Consider the following 22,377-nt stretch of genomic DNA (forward strand, 5'->3'; position numbering starts at 1 on the left):
GTAGTGATGTGTTGTTTAGTGTTGTGTTGTGTTGTGGCTTTGCTGGCATGCATCACAGTTTAATTAATTATTTTTCCCCATTTACATGCACTGATGCACACACACACACACAGACGTCACCCTGGGTTACTGAACAACACATTTAAAAAACAATAACCTATGTTCCAGTTGATAATACCAGGAATACAAATTTGTATCATATAATTTCTCAAAACTTCCAGTTGCAATAGCCTGCTATTCAGTGGAGTGGCTGTGTGGTCCTAAATCTGATATTAAGGGGCTCTTTTCCAATAGTTGTAAAATAACGTGTTAAAGACAAGTATTGACCAAATCCTGGATAAAATCATCACAATAGTATCTATGTCGATAATATTTTACTTGGTACAACAAAACCTGGTGACTGGCTGAAACAATCAAACCCATTCCCTCTTGCATACAACCACCAATGTGGTCCATTCAATTTAGGACATTATCAGCAATTGAATTATGTTCCATTTTATTAAAGTTATTTTCTGAGCGTACCAAACATGTTGATAATTGAGCATGGACTACCATCACATCTATAAGGACAAACAGAGAACTTCTAACTCACAACTTAACAGTGAGACTGTGAACCCCAATCACCACCCTCCTGAAATGTGTATATTCACTTACAGTAGACGGGGACATATTTTCAGGTCTTTAGCTTTCTTCCTCCGAAAGGTCCTGTTTCTCTCCCAGGCTTCCAGCAGTGTTATCTTTCGGGTCGGCATGACGACAGGGTCCTCCGCTATCCTTTCACACTACGGTTGTGCCTTTCTTTACACATAGAGCAGTTCTGAAGGAACCCCTTTGCTGACAGTCCCTTTTAAACTGCTGGATTAAGATGAAAGTTCCACCTCCAGCCTCAGTCGGGTCGAATAAAGTTCCCATTTTTCCGCCCCCGTAGTCCAAGTTCTCCACCCGTTTTACCCATGGATGGGTCATAGCAGGGGCACAAGGACATTATTCTACTGAATGGAGGCACTTCATGATGGATTGTTCTTAGAGAAATGGATCACTGGGATACATTCAAGTCACTGAGCAGACACAGTCTAGAATGTAAATAGTGAATTGTTGCAGAAAGCTTCCTATGTTATGGCTAGTTAAGTTGTCTTTATTGTTTATTACTACAATTACTATTACTGTTAATTGCAGCTGCAAGACTTATTTGACATGGCAACAAAATGTGTATGAAATCTCAGTATTATCTAGCTCAAGGATAACTACACGTTCACGACCGCAGCACTTCGAGATGTATGAAACCTAAGTACAGAGCTGTCAGACTGTCCCATATTGTCCACATCTCGAGGACAGTGATTTTGTCCTTAGATGGACTGTCCCTAATACTCCCTATCGACTTCAGAAGGATGTGATTTTATCCACACGAGGGCTGTGCTCAGTGTAAAAGCCTGCCCTGCGCCAGGCTCAGCTTTGGATCACAGGAGGATTAGAGATCGGAATTGCAACACTATTGGACATGAGGGATTGCCTCGATGAGTTAAGTCAGACAGCTAATTATTTTATGCAGTTTGCATAGCTATAATGGCTGAAGATGTACTTATTCTACAATATTTTCCTAACATTTGTTTTTATGTATATTTTTTAGACTACAGGCTGATCATTTGATTATCTCCCCAAATCTATTTACCAGTAAGCATGTTAGGAAGATAGCAATTGTGTGAGGTTAAATCCAAAGCCCCGAGTCTTTGCAGAAAACCTCAATAATAAAATGATGTCCCTCTGCAACAGAACATCAATAGTGTCCTTTCTTTATAGCGGCCTCTTTGTTGTGGCTTTCTGGGACAGATCCAAGCATTCCTTAATCCCCCAATGCCACCGGTCAAGTTCCTGACTCATTATGGATGCATGGACAGAGGGAAACAAATCCAGAAATATTGAGAGGCCTGAGACTTCCCAGAATCGACTGGACATTGCCTAATCAGTAAACCATTCAGAACATTCCTTATTCTCCTCAGCATGCTACTGGAAAGGGGAAGACTTGTTATCAAACACATTGTTATTGTTAGTTATGAAGTTAAGAATTAAAATGGGCTTCCTGTACAGGAATAGGGCTTGCCTTTAAATAGCAGAAAACAAATCATTCAGTCAACATTCATTCCGGCTTCAGATTGTGGTGACATCGTTTATATGAAACCATTAGACGCAGTTTATCATGGCGCACTAAGCTTTATTATGGGTTCAGTACACATCACCTCATTCGGTATCAGAAAGTCCTTTCCCTCTCAAGTCTCGTAGATAAATGGACTGTTCTATTTTTGTTTATAAAGCCCTCTTGTGCAAACTTCTGCCATACCTGACTTCATTGTTAAATTACAGACATAGAGTCACCAGACCCGAGTCACCAGACCCGATCACAGGGATTGTTAACTCTGGAGATTCATTCGGTCTTCACTGAGTTAGTTAGTAGATCTGTGTTTAGTTTCTTTGCATCTTACTTGTGTAATGATCTCCAGAAGTCTCTAAAGTTTGATGTTCTGGTGCCTTTAGTGTCACGCCCTGATCTGTTTCACCTGTCCTTGTGATTGTCTCCACCCCATCCGCTTATTTTTCCTGGTCTATTTAACCCTGTGTTTCCTGTCTCTCTGTGCCAGTTCGTCTGGTCTTGTCAAGTCAACCAGCGTGTTTTTCCCGTGCGCCTGCTTTTTCTTATCTCTCTTTTGCTAGTCCTCCCGGTTTTGACCCTTGCCTGCCCTGAATCTGAACCTGCCTGCCTGATCATACTGTCTGCCCTGAATCAGAACCTGCCTGCCTGATCATACTGTCTGCCCTGACCTCGAGCCTGCCTGCCACTCTGTACCTCCTGGACTCTGACCGCTTGATCTTTTCGCCTGTCCACGACCATTCTCTTGCCTGCCCCTGGGATACTTATAAATATCAGGAGACTCAAACCATCTGCCTCTCTTGTCTGCATCTGCGTCTCGCCCGGTGCCCTTATACTTTAGGTCAGTTCAGATGGCTGGTTGATAACTTTTTACTGAGGAAATGTCTTTTGTTTTTCATGATAATGTTTTTGTCACACCCTGATCTGTTTCACCTGTCTTTGTGATTGTCTCCACCCTGCTGCTGTGCCGTTATAGTTTTGTTAGTTGCTTTTCTTAAATTGCTTGTAAATATTGTATGTTTTTTACCGCATTGCAATTGTAAATATTGGGAATTTGTATGATCGTGTGCAGGTCTCCCTTGTAAAAGAGGCTTTTATCTCAATGGGATTTCCCTGTTTAAATACAGTTCAATAAAATGTAATTCCATCCAATGGTCAATTTACAATAAGAACCATTATTACAAAATACAATTGTTATTGCTATCTACAACCTAATTCATGTTTTTGCTTTCTCTCTCTCTTTCTCTCTCTGGCGCCTTTTCTTTCACTCATCATGGCGAATATTTCGTCTTAGAAAGCTGTTTAATCAGATGTAGGCCATGTAACCTGTATCTTGGAGATATTCTGGCACGACAGTAGTAGTATCTCCAAGACACAGATTACAATGCCATTTAATGTCCTGACGCTATAAATCTTGACAGCATATTGCAGGTGGTATTCATCTGAGACGAGTCATCTTCAGAGATGAGGGGGCTGGAGGCTATGTGGATGGAAGACTTTGGCACTGCATCAGACAATGGTTCACACATGTTTACTGATCAAATGTTGTGAAACTCCAAGGAGGCCAGCATCACATCACGGACAGGATGGGTGTAATACACATTTGGGCAAGATACATCTCTTAAGGCCAAATCGTAACACAAGATCTGTGAATGGAACACGAATTTTGGAGAAAGTCTATTTGACATCATTGCATGATTTAAACAGAAGTCTGAGTTACACACGGACTTTGTGCTAATTGAACTGCTCTTTGCATGACATAGACTGAATCCAGGAGAAAGCTATGATGCCTTATTGATGTCACAAATCTATTTCAATCAGTGTAGATGAAGGGGAGGAGACAGGTTAAAGAAGGATTTTTAAATCTCGAGACATGGATTGTGTATATGTGTCATTCAGTGGGTGAATGGGCAAGACAAAAGATGGAAGTGCCTTTGAAAGGGGTATGGTAGTAGGTGCCAGGCGCACCGGTTTGTGTCAAGAACTGCAGTGCTGCTGGGTTTTCACAGTCAAAAGTGTCCCGTGTGCATTAAGAATGGTCCACCACCCAAAGGACATCCAGCCAACTTGACACAACTGTGGGAAGCATTGGAGTCAGCATGGGCCAGCATCCCTGTGGAATGCTTTCAACACCTTTTTGGAGTCCATGCCCTGACAAATTGAGCCTCTTCTGGTGGCAAAAGGGGAGGGGAGGGTGTGCAACTCAATATTATGAAGGTTTTTATTTTATTTTTTATTTTTTATTTCACCCTTATTTAACCAGGTAGGCAAGTTGAGAACAAGTTCTCATTTACAACTGTGACCTGGCCAAGATAAAGCAAAGCAGTTCGACACATACAACAACACAGAGTTATACATGGAGTAAACAAACATACAGTTAATAATACAGTAGAAAAACAAGTCCATTTACAATGTGTGCGAATGAGGTGAGATAAGGGAGGTAATTCAATAAATAGGCCATGGTGGTGAAGTAAATACAATATAGCAAATAAACACTGGAATGGTAGATGTGCAGTAGATGAATGTGCAAAGTAGAAATACAGGGGTGCAAAGGAACAAGATAAATAAATGAATACAGTAGGGGATGAGGTAGTTGTTTGGGCTATTTACAGATGGGCTATGTACAGTTGCAGTGATTTGTGAGCTGCTCTGACAGCTGATGCTTAAAGCTAGTGAGGGAGATAAGTGTCTCCAGTTCCAGTGATTTTTGTAGTTCGTTCCAGTTATTGTCAGCAGAGAACTGGAAGGAGAGGTCGGCCAAAGAGGAATTGGCTTTCGGGGTCACCAGTGAGATATACCTGCTGGAGCGCGTGCTACTGGTGGGTGCTGCTATGGTGACCAGCGAACTGAGATAAGGCGAGACTTAACTTAGCAAGGTCTTGTAGATGACCTGGAGCCAGTGGGTTTGGCGATGAGTATGAAGCGAGGGCTTTGCAACGAGAGCGTACAGGTCGCAGTGGTGGGTAGTATATGGGGCTTTGGTGGCAAAATGGATGGCACTGTGTTAGACTGCATCCAATTCGTTGAGTAGAGTGTTGGAGGCTTTTTTGAAAATGACATCGCCAAAGTCAAGGATCGGTAGGATGGTCAGTTTTACGAGGTTATGTTTGGCAGCATGAGTGAAGGATGCTTTGTTGCGAAATAGGAAGCCCATATATCTAGGTCTGTAGCAGTTGGAGTCAAGAGTGTCCCCCCCTTTGAAGAGGGGGATGACCGCAGCTGCTTTCCAATCTTTGGGAATCTCAGACGACACGAAAGAGAGGTTGATCAGGCTAGTAATAGGGGTTGCAACAATTTCGGCAGATCATTTTTAGAAAGAAAGGGTCCAGATTGTCTAGCCCGGCTGATATGTAGTGGTCCAGATTTGCAGCTCTTTCGGAACATCAGCTAACTGGATTTGGGAGAAGGAAATGGGGGAGGCTTAGGCGAGTTGCTGTGGGTGGTGCAGGGCTGTTGACCGGGGTAGGGGTAGCCAGGTGAAAAGCATGGCCATCTGTAGAAAAATGCTTATTGAAGTTCTCAATTAAAGTGGATCTTTGGTGGTGACAGAGTTTCCTATCCTCAGTGCAGTGGTCAGCTGGGAGGAGGCCCTCTTATTCTCCATGGACTTTACAGTGTACGAAAAAAATGTTTAGTTTGTGTTGCAGGAAGCACATTTCTGTTTGAAAAAGCTAGCCTTGGCTTTCCTAACTGCCTGTGTAAATGAGTTCCCAACTTCCCTGAAAAGTTGCATATCATGGGGGCTGTTCGATGCTAATGCAGAACGCCACAGGATGTTTTTGTGCTGGTCAAGGGCAGTCAGGTCTGGAGAGAACCAAGGGCTATATATGTTCCTGGTTCTAAATTGAAAGGGACACAAAGTCACAGAACACAGCCCTGGAAGTGGCTGTCAAGCAAGCAAGACACAGACAGACCAAGAGATGCACTGCCCAGGTAGGTTAGCAAGGTGCACTGCAAGCTAGCACATCAAGTTAACGTTACTGTTATATGCTGACATCAAACTTGGAGAGGAGAGAACAAAAGTTTATATGATTGCTGTTCCCGCAATTCACTCTCATGGTGTTTTTCTTTCTCTTTTCGTGACCAGAAGGACAGTTCCGCTTCATCCTCTCATCAAAGTTGAAAACATTGACCCCGGCTTTGACACGAGGGGGAGGCAGGGCCCTTGCGTAATTTGCGTGGCCCCAACAGAATGTGTTCATATAGACTAGCTGTAGCTGAACAATCAGCTCCAGAGGACACGAAGGCAGCTGCGTACTGTTCTCAAACCCTTGCTCACCAGGGATTTTAAGTTCCGTCTGGCCTCTTCAACGATGTTGGAATGTACTGTATTTTATGACCTGAACTGCTCTGTGCTGGCTCAGATATTATATTTCCACATTTGCCTTTCCAGCCTGGTTCCAGCAAATCTAAAGCCTGTAGAAATGTGTAATAACATAAACCTCAAACAGGTATCACAGTAATAAACAGAACATACACATTTCAAAAAGAATAATGAGAATAGCACGTGGTTGCGTATGTTTGTGGAGTGCAGATGATATTGAAGGAAGAGCCATTCATAAACAAGTACACAGTACAGGAGGTGTGAGATTTAGACCTCGTCTTCAGTTGGTAAAACAATTCTCAGATTCCCCTTTTTCTTTGTGGAGCTGACCAGAAGAGAGAACTGATTCCCTAACAAACTCTCACACCCTCTGGGTCCAAGTGTACATGGGGTGTCTGCCACTCTGCATGGCGACTGCCTGCCTCTCCCATGACCCCATCTGACCCTACTACTGAGCTGAGCCAGACCAAGCCAAACCGAGCTGTAGTGCACCAGCCTGGTCACGGTTCTACCATAATTGCTGGAACCATGCTGGACAGGATGATGTGAAAGAAGATAGAATCAATCCAGCACAGTATTGGTTTTTATTGGAATGAAAGCGTGAATTGCTTAAGTATCTTTTCTCCTTTACCCCACAACAGAGACCAACAGCCACAGGAACCTTAGAAACACACCAGGCTATCCCCAAAACCCAAATTTCCCTTCACAGCACAGATGGCCTTAAATCTCACACACGGCCCAAGATCACCAGAGAACAAAATGTCCCCCTTCTAACACTGAGAACATTGTCCATTTCTATTTGTGAGTTGGCTCTCCTCGACGCTACAAGTGCCAAATAGTTTTCCCTTACAAATTGACCAAAAAACTACATAAATTCACAAAGGATCCTCTTGTGACCACCATACAACAGCAGCCAAATTACGAAACAACGTGTTTTTGCCAACATCGTCCCCTCGAGGGAAGATGAACAGGCGGTTTGCACAACATGGGAGTCAAGGCCGTAGGACAAGGTCCAAGGCCTCTCCACCAGCAATGTGACTTCAACAGAGGGGATAGTGCTGACAGTTAATAACACAGAGAAAAAGTTACAATCTGATCTACATGTCTAATTAGGGCACTCGGGGAGCGGCGTAAGCCGTCTGAGACATGCCTTCGTCTGTCTTGGATGCCAGCGGTTCTGATTTGCATGGTTTGGTATAGAGGGCTTGCGGAGCAGCGTTCCAAGCTTAAACACATGCATGCAGCATCTCTTAACCCCCCCCCCCCCCCCCCCCTTGTGGCTGGAAATGAAGCCATAATCTCTGTTAATAGGACAACTGGGTCTAGAGGGGCAGGTGAGACAGGAGCCAAGCTGGGGGAGACAGGTGCTGGTGTCATCTAGGCCCCCCCCCCCCCTCGCGACACCTCCTCCTCTCCATCGCATGTACCTGTTTGTGGGGGCATCCTGCCAAGCACCAGAGACTTCTGAGAAGATCTTACTCACCCATACCATCTACTGACACTGTCATACGCACTCATACCGCACGCAGACATTTTGTGTATTTTAATCTTTGAATAACTGTCAGACAGACACACACACGCTTGCACACACACACACACACACAGGCAAGTGGGGTCAGACCATAAATGGCCATATACTGTATTAAGTGCACAAAACCATGTTCAGAAATCCCTGCTAACAATACTATGAAATACAGCACACATATTTAGACCAAACCTATAGTCAATAACTTCCCCGCATGCTTATAAACTTGTATTCAGTATATCCCATAAGCTTTCAATGAACTAGTAACTGAAGCATAATGGTTAGGCTATGACGCACTGGGAAATGAATGACCTATGAACGTCTTTAGGAAGCTTAATAATATACATGTTCAATATGCACAATTTAAACCATGATATCAGAGAACTGGATCACGAGACTAGTAAACGAATCGACTGTAGCCTACATGGGTGAGACAGGTGTAGGCTAGGCTATGTATGAAACCCGCCAATAGCCAATGCACTACACTTGTTTCTGTCATGTTTTGTCTTATATTGTCTTGTCATTTTGCTTTTCCTTCTGTTCGTTTTCCCCCTGCTGGTCTTTTTAGGTTCGTTCCCCTTTTTCTCTCTCCCTTCCTCTCTCTCTTCTCTCTATCGTTCCGTTCCTGCTCCCAGCTGTTCCTATTCCCCTAATCAATCATTTAGTCTTCCCACACCTGTTCCCTATCTTTTCCCCTGATTAGAGTCCCTATTTCTCCCCTTGTTTTCCGTTTCTGTCCTGTCGGATCCTTGTATATTGTTCACCGTGCTGTGTCTTTGTATCGCCCTGTCGTGTCGTGTTTCCCTCAGATGCTGCGTGGTGAGCAGGTGTCTGAGTCTGCTACGGTCAAGTGCCTTCCCGAGGCAACCTGCAGTTTATTATCGAGTCTCCAGTCAGTTCTCGTGATTACGAGTGAAATTTGTTTTTATGCTTTATTTACCGCTCCGATTTGTCTAGGAGTATTGCTATTTCCTTAAACTGGATTAAAGACTCTGTTTTCGCCAAGTCGCTTTTGGGTCCTCATTCACCTGCATAACAGTTTCTATAGATAGGCTAGAAAAATTAACTTCAAGATGTCAGTGATTCAATTATTTACTTGGCAAGAATAAATTCAAACTTGTAAAGCCACTGGCCATTGCTGTCATGATCGCACCAACACTGTAAACATAGCAAGAAGATTATGTGAAGTTCAAAGCCTCAACTGACAGGCTGACTTCAAAAAAACGACCCGCTCAGTGGACCCTCAGCAGAAGACCACCGCAGTGCTAAAAGATGACATACAACTCTGTGTTTCTGTTTATGTCAGAGATATGTGTATAGGTGGCAGGGAAGTCAGGCGCAGGAGAGTCAAACGGAGTGTAAAATGGAGTCTTTTAATAAATGTCCAAGTAACATGCTCCATAACACTAATAAGAAAAATGAATACAAACAAATATGGGTACGAAGACCCGTCGCGCACCTATACATAAAAACACTACACTGACAATAAACAATCTCTGACAAAGACATGAGGGGAAACAGAGGGTTAAACACACAAGGTAATGAATGGGATTGAAAGCAGGTGTGTGGAAAGACAAGACAAAACCAATGGAAAATGAAAAATGGATCAATGATGGCTAGAAGACCGGTGACGTCGAACGCCGAGCAAATCCCGAACAAGGAGAGGCAACGACTTCGGCAGAAGGTTTACCTTGTCCAGTAAAAAAAAGGTATTTCCACAAAAGCCAAGTGGCCAGTCCTATTTCAAGCCTTCGCTGATAACCTTTCCTCCTCCTCAGAGACCGTCCACGCTGCAGGGCAGCTGTTGCCAACGCATGGGTGCCTTGAATGGAACCTGAGAGATTTCTCTCAGGTAGGGTCATCACTCGCAGTAGTCCAAACTTTTCACACTTTGAACAGCTTTAGTGATAAACATTAGCCTATCCGTGACAATTGAGGACATGACAGCGACATTTAACACAGGAATGATAACATAGTAACGCAGTCATTACTTGAGGAGTATTTTCACGCACTGTTCCAAAACGTTGTGGGATGCAAGAGAACATTCAAGACTATCTATTTATATGGCTATCGACCGGCTGTCATTTAAACATCCTTAAAAACAATACAGGTGTTGAATATGCTGCTGCCTACCACTCTCACTGGCCTGTTTTTCTCTAGAGTGGCCTAGATAGATTGTCCATGCCAATTTTCAAGTGGTAGTCTTTCTAAAGCTATTTTTATAACATTTAACATGTTGTATATATTTAATGGAAATTTGAGTGCCTGGCACTTGAGTTAATATACTCTTATACACTATGCATGCATGCATATAGGCTACCTGCACTCCAACCTATATAAAATAGCACATGCAGTCAGTCACTGCATCGGGTCAGTTTGTTATATCTGGAGTACTTCTCCTGTCTTATCCGGTGTCCTGTATGGATTTAAGTATGCTCTCTCTAATTCTCTCTTTCTTTCTTTCTCTCTCTCGGAGGACCTGAGCCCTAGGATCATGCCTCAGGACTATCTGACAGCTTGTCCCCAGTCCACCTGGCCGTGCTGCTGCTCCAGTTTCAACTGTTCTGCCTGCGGCTATGGAATCCTGACCTGTTCACCGGACGTGCTACATGTCCCAGACCTATTATCTGACCATGCCGGTCATTTATGAACACTTGAACATCTTGGCCATGTTCTGTTATAATTTCCACCCGGCACAGCCAGAAGAGGACCACCCCTCATAGCCTGGTTCCTCCATAGGTTTCTTCCTAGGTTTTGGCCTTTCTAGGGAGTTTTTCCTAGCCACCGTGCTTCTACACCTGCATTGCTTGCTGTTTGGGGTTTTAGGCTGGGTTTCTGTACAGCACTTTGAGATATCAGCTGGTGTACGAAGGGCTATATAAATACATTTGATTTGATTTGATTTGATACACAGATCGGCTAGATTGCTAGCTACACATCCATATGCATACAGGTATTTTTATCCTCCACTGTACAATAAGCAAGAACATATCTATCAGATAGATCTATCATCTATCTGCATTGCATATCAGCAAGGCAAGCTTACAAAATGTTACATTTAATTTACAGTAAATGGTTTAGCTAGCTAGAGTCTTTACATACAATCTGTCACAAGATAGCAGCCTGGTTTTCTGGTTGTTGAAGGAGTCCCTAAAACATTAAACAACCAGAATGACAATTTTCTACTCATGTCACAACACCCATAAAACTAACCAGCTAGCTAATTTTAGCTAGTCAGCTAACTTGATAAATCACGATTTTCGTAAATTAACTTTATGATAAAAAAAAGATGCATAATCGTTTGTCTCTACATTAACCAACATATTCCTGTTAACTGTACATTTTTCTTGCATGATTCTTTATGACGTTATAATCGCTTACATTTGCTTCCATCCTAGTATTTCTGTCAGCCACCTTTTCTGAAGAAAGTCTCCAGCCTTGGGTCTCATAGTGTCAAATTCGTCATGGGAACCACTCGAAATGATTGGTCATCGTCCAGCGGTCGCCGCTGGTGATTTGCATAAAGTTGGGAAAAGTTTCTATTTTTCATTGTTTCCCACGCCACCTTCACACCGCCCAAAGGTCCCCGCCCCCTCCGCTTCTCACCGCAAGGCGTTGTTAATTGCTTAATTGATTAAAGTGCTTGGTTCGTTCTGACGGGAAGTGCCAAACTAGCTGCCAAACTAACCTTGATTCAGATGACCACCCTACCCATGCTAGATTACTGAGGCATAATTTATAGAACGGCGGGTAAGGGTGCTCTCGAGCTGCTAGACATTCTTCACCATTCAGCCATCAAATTTGCCACCAATGCTCCACAAAGGACACATCACTGCACGCTATACTCGTCTGTTAACTGGTCATCCCAGTAAACCCGTCGCAAGACCCACTGGTCGAGGCTTACTTATAAAACCTGTTAGGCCTCACTCCCCCCTATCTGAGATATCTACTGCAGCCCTCATCCTCCACATACAACACCAGTTCTGCCAGTCACATTCTGTTAAAGGTCCCCAAAGCTAACACCTGCCCGGGTCGCTCCTGTATTCAGTTCTCTGCCGTTAGTGACTGGAACGAGCTGCAACAAACACTCAAACTGGACAGTTTTATCCCCAATCTCATCATTCAAAGACTCAATCACGGATACTCCTACTGACAGTTGTGGCTGCTATATGTGATTTATGGTTGACTCTACCTTCTTGACCTTTGTGCTGTTGACTGTGCCCAATAATGTGTGTACCGTGTTTTGTGCTGCTACCATGTTGTGTTGCTACCATGTTGTTGTTCTGTTGTGTTGCTACCATGCTGTGTTGTCATGTGTTGCTGCCTTGCTATGTTGTTGTCCTATGTCTCTCTTTATGTAGTGGTGTGTTGTCTCTCATGTTGAGATGTCTGTTTGGTCCTGTATTTATATTGTATTTATTGATTTATTTTAATCCCAGGCCCCCATCCCCGCAGGAGGCCTTTTGCCTTTTAGTAGGCTATCATTGTAAATAAGAATTTGTTCTTAACTGACTTGCCTAGTTAAATAAAGGTTAAATAAAAACTTTTTTTATGCACAGAAGTACTTTTGCACAGAAGTACCTTTGCACAGAAGTACTTTTGCGGCTCCGCCATCGTTTATTTGATATAGGCTGGAATACTCTACGTGACAGTCATCAAAGTCTTGATTAATTAAATAGGTCATTTTTTTTGTATTGCACAGGCATTGTTTTTCAATATAGCTACAGGTATCATGGTAAATGAGTAGTTTGAAGACGCAGTCTTTTTCTATCCAACCATAGTATTTAATCTCACAACAAGACAAAGTCACATTGTAACATAGCAGTGTTCACCAAGCGATCCCAAAATTAGGACATAATCATTTAAAACCAGAAATCTAAACACAATATTTATTTGGAGAGAGTTGATTTATAAGGAGTCTATTTGGGGATCTGTTCTTTGGCATAAAAAAACACGATCTAGAAAGTAGTCAACACACTTCAGTGTGTGTGACCATGGATCCTTCATAAATCCTTCTGGTTTGTCAATAACCAACAACTACTCCCTTGGTCAGTACAACTACAGTAATATAATCTACCAACATTCGAGTGAGAACATATCTAGTTTCTCACCAAAGATCAAGACAGAACAAAGGATCTTATGAAAAAAAGCAGCCCAAATATATAAACGGCAATTACACATTTTTATTCCATTTAGTAATGGGTCATGACAGTTCATATTTACCCTAATCTGTACTGTGTCAGTACTGTGCCAGTATTCATCCCATTATCATTCTTCTTGTGGTGGATAAAAACAGAAATGAGGAAATAAGAATGAGAGAATGAGTGCATTGTAAATGGACTGAATTAATTCCTTCACATGGGTAACATGTATAACCCATTTTTGACCCATGTATCATGCATATAATCAAAACAGGATGCCTCATCTTGTTTTCTCTTCCAACTGAAACTCTTAGAAGGTCAAATATTCTCTGCATCTCAGTGTCTTGTAATGTAATTCTCTGCTTCTCTCTCGATCTCTGTCTTTGTAACATATTGAGCACACATATTCTCAGAAGGCCTGGAGCATTCCTGCATTGACACTTGCTCCTAAAAAGACAGACTGCGTGGGTGGATGTGGGTGGGTGTTTGGCTCTGCTGACTCTCTGCCTCTCTCTGGTTGCACAAAGCTGCTGCAGGCATCATGTTTCGAAGAGTAACGTCTGGTGTCATGTTGGATACAGACCCATGAAAACTCAACAAAAAATGAAACATCCTCTCACTGTCAACTGCGTTTATTTTCAGCAAACTTAACATGCTTACATTTTTGTATGAACATAAGATTCAACAACTGAGACATAAACTGAACACTTTCGACAGACATGTTATTAACATAAATTGAATAATGTGCCCCTGAACAAAGGGGGGGTCAAAATCAAAAGTAACAGTCAGTATCTGGTGTGGCCACCAGCTGCATTAAGTACTGCAGTGCATCTTCTCCTCATGGACTGCACCAGATTTGCCCGTTCTTGCTGTGAGATGACAACCCACTCTTCCACCAAGGCCCCTGCAAGTTCCCGGACATTTTGGGGGGGAAAGGCCCTATCCCTCACCTTCCGATCCAACAGGTCCCAGATGTGCCCTATCTGGCCATGGCTGAACACTGACATTCCTGTCTTGCAGGAAATCATGCACAGAGTGAGCAGTATGGCTGGTGACATTGTCATGCGGCAGGGTCATGTCAGGATGAACCTGCAGGAAGGGTACCACATGAGGGAGGAGGATGTCTTCCCTGTAACGCACAGAGCTGAGATTGCCTGAAATTACAACAAGCTCACTACGATAATGCTGTGACACACCGCTCCAGACCATGACGGACCCTCCACCTCCAAATCGATCCCGCTCCAGAGTACAGGCCTCGGTGTAATGCTTATTCCTTCGACGATAAACACAAATCCAACCATAACCCCGGTGAGACAAAACCGCGACTCGTCAGTGAAGAGCACTTTTTGCCAGTCCTGTCTGGTCCAGCGAAGGTGGGTTTGTTCCCATAGGCAACGTTGTTGCCGGTGATTTCTGGTGAGCACCTGCCGTACAACAGGCCTACAGTCTGAGCACTGATGGAGGGATTGTGTGTTCCTGGTGTAACTCTGGCAGTTGTTGTTGCCATCCTGTACCTGTCCTGCAGGTGTGATGTTCGGATGTACCGACCCTGTGCAGGTGTTGTTACACATGGTCTGCCACTGCGAGGACGATCAGCTGTCCATCCTGTCTCCCTGTAGCGCTGTCTTAGGCGTCTCACAGTGCAAACATTGCAATTTATTACCCTGGCCACATCTGCAGTCCTCATGCCTCCTTGCAGCATGCCTAAGGCACGATCATGCAGATGAGCAGGGACCCTGGACATCTTTCTTTTTATGTTTTTCAGGGTCAGTAGAAAGGCCTCTTTCGTGTCCTAAGTTTTCATAACTGTGACCTTAATTACCTACCGTCTCTAAGCTGTAAGTGTCTTAACGGACGTTCCACAGGTGCAAGTTCATTAATTGTTTACGGTTAATTGAACAAGCATGGGAAACTGTTATGCAGGTGAATGAGGACCCAAAAGCGACTTAGCGAAAACAGAGTCTTTATTCCAGTAAATGCAAAAGTAATAATCCTGGAAAACTCAAGACGAAAACAAAACAGGAAAAAACTTAAATCCACTCGTAGTAACGAGGACAGACTGGAGACTCGACCATTGACTGCAGGTTGCTTCGGGAAGGCACCGACCGTAGCAGACTAAGACACCTGCTCACACGCAGCATCTGAAGGAGACAAGACACGACAGGGCGAGACAAGGACACAGCACAGCGAACATCATACAAGGATCCGACAAGGACAGAAGCGGAAAACAAGGGGAGAAATAGGGACTCTAATCAGAGGACAAAATAGGGGACAGGTGTGAAAAGACTAAACGAGTGAGTTAGGAGAATGAGGAACAGCTGGGAGCAGGAACGGAACGATAGAGAGAGGAAAGAGAGGGAGGGGGAGAGAGAGGGATAGAAAAAGGGAACGAACCTAATAAGACCAGCAGGGGGAAACGAACAGAAGGGAAAGCACAATGACAGAACAATATATGACAAAACATGACAGTACCCCCCCACTCACCGAGCGCCTCCTGGCGCACTCGAGGAGGAATCCTGGCGGCAACGGAGGAAATCATCAATCAGCGAACGGTCCAGCACGTCCCGAGATGGACCCAACTCCTCTCCTCAGGACTGTAACCCTCCCAATCCACTAAGTACTGGTGACCACGTCCCCGAGAACGCATGTCCATGATCCTACGTACCTTGTAAATAGGTGCGCCCTCGACAAGGACGGGGGGAGACGAACGGGGGTGCGAAGAAAGGGCTTGACACAGGAGACATGGAAGACAGGATGGACGCGACGAAGATGTCGCGGAAGAAGCAGTCGCACAGCGACAGGATTGACGACCTGGGAGACACGGAACGGACCAATGAACCGCGGAGTCAACTTACGAGAAGCTGTCGTAAGGGGAAGGTTACGAGTGGAAAGCCACACTCTCTGGCCGCGACAATACCTAGGACTCTTAATCCTACGTTTATTGGGGGCTCTCACAGTCTGCGCCCTGTAACGGCAAAGTGCCGACCTCACCCTCCTCCAGGTGCGCTCACAACGTTGGACAAACGCCTGAGCGGAGGGAACGCTGGACTCGGCGAGCTGGGACGAGAACAGAGGAGGCTGGTAACCCAGACTACTCTGAAACGGAGATAGCCCGGTAGCAGACGAAGGAAGTGAGTTGTGAGCGTATTCTGCCCAGGGGAGCTGTTCTGCCCAAGACGCAGGGTTTCTAAAAGAAAGGCTGCGTAGTATGCGACCAATCGTCTGATTGGCCCTTTCTGCTTGACCGTTAGACTGGGGATGAAAACTGGAAGAGAGACTGACGGAAGCACCAATCAAACGACAGAACTCTCTCCAAAACTGTGACGTGAATTGCGGACCTCTGTCTGAAACGGCGTCTAACGGGAGGCCATGAATTCTGAACACATTCTCGATGATGATTTGTGCCGTCTCCTTAGCGGAAGGAGGCTTAGCGAGGGGAATGAAATGTGCCGCCTTAGAGAACCTATCGACAACCGTAAGAATCACAGTCTTCCCCGCAGACGAAGGCAGACCGGTAATGAAGTCTAAGGCGATGTGAGACCATGGTCGAGAAGGAATGGGAAGCGGTCTGAGACGACCGGCAGGAGAAGAGTTACCTGACTTAGTCTGCGCGCAGTCCGAACAAGCAGCCACGAAACGGCGCGTGTCACGCTCCTGAGTAGGCCACCAAAAGCGCTGGCGAATAGAAGCAAGTGTACCTCGAACGCCGGGATGGCCAGCTAACTTGGCAGAATGAGCCCACTGAAGAACAGCCAGATGAGTAGAAACAGGAACGAAAAGAAGGTTACTAGGACAAGCGCGCGGCGACGCAGTGTGAGTGAGTGCTTGCTTAACCTGTCTCTCAATTCCCCAGACTGTCAACCCGACAACACGCCCATAAGGAAGAATCCCCTCCGGATCGGTAGAAGCCACAGAAGAACTAAAGAGACGGGATAAGGCATCAGGCTTAGTGTTCTTATTACCCGGGCGATAAGAAATCACAAACTCGAAACGAGCGAAAAACAACGCCCAACGAGCTTGACGTGCATTAAGTCGTTTGGCAGAACGGATGTACTCAAGGTTCTTATGGTCAGTCCAAACGACAAAAGGAACGGTCGCCCCCTCCAACCACTGTCGCCATTCGCCTAGGGCTAAGCGGATGGCGAGCAGTTCGCGGTTACCCACATCATAGTTGCGTTCCGATGGCGACAGGCGATGAGAAAAATAAGCGCAAGGATGGACCTTATCGTCAGACTGGAAGCGCTGGGATAGAATGGCTGCCACGCCCACCTCTGAAGCGTCAACCTCGACAATGAATTGTTTAGTGACGTCAGGAGTAACGAGGATAGGAGCGGACGTAAAACGCTTCTTGAGGAGATCAAAAGCTCCCTGGGCGGAACCGGACCACTTAAAGCACGTCTTGACAGAAGTAAGAGCTGTGAGAGGGGCAGCAACTTGACCGAAATTACGAATGAAACGCCGATAGAAATGAGCGAAACCTGGAAACGGCTGCAACTCGACACGTGACCTTGGAACGGGCCAATCACTGACAGCCTGGACCTTAGCGGGATCCATCTGAATGCCTTCAGCGGAAATAACAGAACCGAGAAAAGTGACAGAGGAGACAGGAAAGGCGCACTTCTCAGCCTTCACGTAGAGACAATTCTCTAAAAGGCGTTGGAGTACACGTCGAACGTGCTGAACATGAATCTCGAGTGACGGTGAAAAAAATCAGGATATCGTCAAGGTAGACAAAAACAAAGATGTTCAACATGTCTCTCAGTACATCATTAACTAATGCCTGAAAAACAGCTGGAGCATTAGCGAGACCAAACGGCAGAACCCGGTACTCAAAATGCCCTAACGGAGTGTTAAACGCCGTTTTCCACTCGTCCCCCTCTCTGATGCGCACGAGATGGTAAGCATTACGAAGGTCCAACTTAGTAAAGAACCTGGCTCCCTGCAGAATCTCGAAGGCTGATGACATAAGGGGAAGCGGATAACGATTCTTAACCGTTATGTCATTCAGCCCTCGATAATCCACGCAGGGGCGCAGAGTACCGTCCTTCTTCTTAACAAAAAAAAACCCCGCTCCGGCAGGAGAGGAAGAAGGCACTACGGTGCCGGCGTCAAGAGAAACAGACAAATAATCCTCGAGAGCCTTACGTTCGGGTGCCGACAGAGAGTATAGTCTACCCCGAGGGGGAGTGGTCCCCGGAAGGAGATCAATACTACAATCATACGACCAGTGAGGAGGAAGGGAGTTGGCTCTGGACCGACTGAAGACCGTGCGCAGATCATGATATTCCTCCGGCACTCCTGTCAAATCACCAGGTTCCTCCTGAGAAGGGGGGACAGAAGAAACAGGAGGGATAGCAGACATTAAACACTTCACATGACAAGAAACGTTCCAGGATAGGATAGAATTACTAGACCAATTAATAGAAGGATTATGACATACTAGCCAGGGATGACCCAAAACAACAGGTGTAAAAGGTGAACGAAAAATCAAAAAGGAAATAGTCTCACTGTGGTTACCAGATACTGTGAGGGTTAAAGGTAGTGTCTCATATCTGATACTGGGGAGAAGACTACCATCTAAGGCGAACATGGGCGTGGGCTTCCCTAACTGTCTGAAAGGAATGTCATGTTTCCGAGCCCATGCTTCGTCCATAAAACAACCCTCAGTCCCAGAGTCTATCAAGGCACTGCATGAAGCAGCCGAACCGGTCCAGCGTAGATGGACCGACATAGTAGTACAGGATCTAGATGGAGAGACCTGAGTAGTAGCGCTCACCAGTAGCCCTCCGCTTACTGATGAGCTCTGGCTTTTACTGGACATGAATTGACAAAATGTCCAGCCAAACCGCAATAGAGGCACAGGCGGTTGGTGATCCTCCGTTCCCTCTCCTTAGTCGAGATGCGAATACCTCCCAGCTGCATGGGCTCAGTCTCTGAGCCGGAGGGAGGAGATGGTTGCGATGCGGAGAGGGGGAACACCGTTAACGCGAGCTCTCTTCCACGAGCTCGGTGATGAAGATCTACCCGTCGTTCTATGCGGATGGCGAGTGCAATCAAAGAGTCCACACTGGAAGGAACCTCCCGGGAGAGAATCTCATCCTTAACCTCTGCGTGGAGTCCCTCCAGAAAACAAGCGAGCAGCGCCGGCTCGTTCCAGTCACTAGAGGCAGCAAGAGTGCGAAACTCTATAGAGTAATCCGTTATGGATCGATCACCTTGACATAGGGAAGCCAGGGCCCTAGAAGCCTCCCTACCAAAAACTGAACGATCAAAAACCTGTATCATCTCCTCTTTAAAGTTCAGGTAATTGTTAGAACAATCAGCCCTTGCCTCCCAGATAGCTGTGCCCCACTCTCGAGCCCGGCCAGTAAGGAGTGAAATGACTTAAGCAATCCGAGCTCTCTCTCTTGAGTATGTGTTGGGTTGGAGAGAGAACACAATATCACACTGGGTGAGAAAGGAGCGGCACTCAGTGGGCTGCCCGGAGTAACAAGGTGGGTTATTAACCCTAGGTTCCGGAGACTCGGCAGACCAGGAAGTAGCTGGTGGCACGAGACGAAGACTCTGAAACTGTCCAGAGAGGTCGGAAACCTGAGCGGCCAGGGTCTCAACGGCATGACGAGCAGCAGACAATTCCTGCTCGTGTCTGCCGAGCATAGCTCCCTGGATCTCGACGGCAGTGTTACGAGAATCCGTAGTCGCTGGGTCCATTCTTGGTCGGATCCTTCTGTTATGCAGGTGAATGAGGACCCAAAAGCGACTTAGCGAAAACAGAGTCTTTATTCCAGTAAATGCAAAAGTAATAATCCTGGAAAACTCAAGACGAAAACAAAACAGGAAAAAACTTAAATCCACTCGTAATAACGAGGACAGACTGGAGACTCGACCATTGACTGCAGGTTGCTTCGGGAAGGCACCGACCGTAGCAGACTAAGACACCTGCTCACACGCAGCATCTGAAGGAGACAAGACACGACAGGGCGAGACAAGGACACAGCACAGCGAACATCATACAAGGATCCGACAAGGACAGAAGCGGAAAACAAGGGGAGAAATAGGGACTCTAATCAGAGGACAAAATAGGGGACAGGTGTGAAAAGACTAAACGAGTGAGTTAGGAGAATGAGGAACAGCTGGGAGCAGGAACGGAACGATAGAGAGAGGAGAGAGAGGGAGGGGGAGAGAGAGGGATAGAAAAAGGGAACGAACCTAATAAGACCAGCAGGGGGAAACGAACAGAAGGGAAAGCACAATGACAAGACAATATATGACAAAACATGACAGAAACAGTGTTTAACCCCATTACAATGAAGATCTGTGAAGTTATTTGGATTTTTACGAATATTCTTTGAAAGACAGGATCTTTTTTTGCTGAGTTTTTTTAGATACAGGCAGACATGTCCACAGGAATTGTGAAGCTGTCACACTGCTATCTGATGAGTGCTGATAGCAGATATTTATAGAAAACAATTCTAAATGAATTACGCCTATTGCTTGAAGTTAGGAACATGACTAACAAGTCAATCTGGTTATGCTACATGTGTGTTGATCTCATTCAAAGTTGCATCACTGTAATAAGGAAACTCATTCGAGTAGCTTACTGCAGTGCACAGACAGAGCACACTCAAATAGCACAACTCACTGGTAACATTGTAAAGACATTGCCCTCAGAAAATATGCTAATCAAAGCAGAGAGAAGCTTTTTCTCCCTGTTTCGAGATCCAATCGCTTAATCATACCGTTATTTCTGATTATTTCTAACTCAGTATTACAAATAATAGATTTAAACCTTTACATTTAAACCTTATTTCGTAACTCCTGTTCGTAGCATGTATTTCTTTCTTGTTTAGAAAGTAATTCAAGTCATATAAAAGTAATCTTATTACATCCCTTTCCTGCAGTCTATCGCCCTCTAGTGGTATCATGGGTGGAATGTTATTACTATTTTTCATAAACTATGTTGAAAGGTTTTGTTATATTTCAGTCTTTTGTGATGTATATAGAGTGTAATATTGGGATGCAAACTCAAAATTGAATTTATGTCAACTCTATATCTGGCATGTTACAGGTGGAATGTACAGCTGTGTGTCATCCGCATAGCAGTGAAAGTTTACATACCTATACGTACGCTACGGTCACAAGACGCAGGCCTCCTAATTGTCCCTAGAATTTCTAAGCAAACAGCTGGAGGCAGGGCTTTCTCCTATAGAGCTCCATTTTTATGGAACGGTCTGCCTACCCATGTCAGAGACGCAAACTCGGTCTCAACCTTTAAGTCTTTACTGAAGACTCATCTCTTCAGTGGGTCATATGATTGAGTGTAGTCTGGCCCAGGAGTGGGAAGGTGAACGGAAAGGCTCTGGAGCAACGAACCGCCCTTGCTGTCTCTGCCTGGCCGGTTCCCCTTTTTCCACTGGGATTCTCTGCCTCTAACCCTGTTACGGGGCTGAGTCACTGGCTTGCTGGGGCTCTCTCGTGCCGTCCCTGGGGGGATGCGTCACCTGGGTGGGTTGATTCACTGTTGTGGTCGGCCTGTCTGGGTTCCCCCCTTGGGTTGTACCGTGTCGGAGATCTTTGTGGGCTATACTCGGCCTTGTCTCAGGATGGTATGTTGGTGGTTGAAGATTTCCCTCTAGTGGTGTGGGGGCTGTGCTTTGGCAAAGTGGGTGGGGTTATATCCTTCCTGTTTGGCCCTGTCCGGGGTGTCCTCGGATGGGGCCACAGTGTCTCCTGACCCCTCCTGTCTCAGCCTCCAGTATTTATGCTGCAGTAGTTTATGTGTCGGGGGCTAGGGTCAGTTTGTTTATCTGGAGTACTTCTCCTGTCCTATTCGGTGTCCTGTGTAAATCTAAGTGTGCGTTCTCTAATTCTCTCCTTCTCTCTTTCTTTCTCTCTCTCGGAGGACCTGAGCCCTAGAACCATGCCCCAGGACTACCTGACATGATGACTCCTTGCTGTCCCCAGTCCACCTGGCCATGCTGCTGCTCCAGTTTCAACTGGCCTGGGCCCTAGGACCATGTCCCAGGACTACCTGACATGAGGACTCCTTGCTGTCCCCAGTCCACCTGGCCATGCTCCTGCTCCAGTTTCAACTGTTCTGCCTTACTATTATTCAACCATGCTGGTCATTTATGAACATTTGAACATCTTGGCCACGTTCTGTTATAATCTCCACCCGGCACAGCCAGAAGAGGACTGGCCACCCCACATATGCTCTCTCTAATTCTCTCTTTCTTTCTCTCTC

General features: G+C 45.4%; 1 protein-coding gene across 1 annotated transcript in view; it reads right to left on the reverse strand.

Annotated features, from left to right (window-relative positions):
* The window catches only part of scn4ab (sodium channel, voltage-gated, type IV, alpha, b), a 41,296-nt gene extending 40,464 nt beyond the window's left edge, over window positions 1-832 (reverse strand). Inside the window, exon 1 of the mRNA XM_046305305.1 lies at window positions 655-832. Within this exon, the coding sequence (XP_046161261.1) occupies window positions 655-752 (98 nt within the window). The 5' untranslated portion in view covers window positions 753-832. The remainder of the gene's footprint in view (window positions 1-654) is intronic.
* Between the last annotated feature and the right edge of the window lie 21,545 nt (window positions 833-22,377).

Source organism: Oncorhynchus gorbuscha, linkage group LG16, assembly GCF_021184085.1.
Source record: "Oncorhynchus gorbuscha isolate QuinsamMale2020 ecotype Even-year linkage group LG16, OgorEven_v1.0, whole genome shotgun sequence".
NCBI lineage: Eukaryota > Metazoa > Chordata > Actinopteri > Salmoniformes > Salmonidae > Oncorhynchus > Oncorhynchus gorbuscha.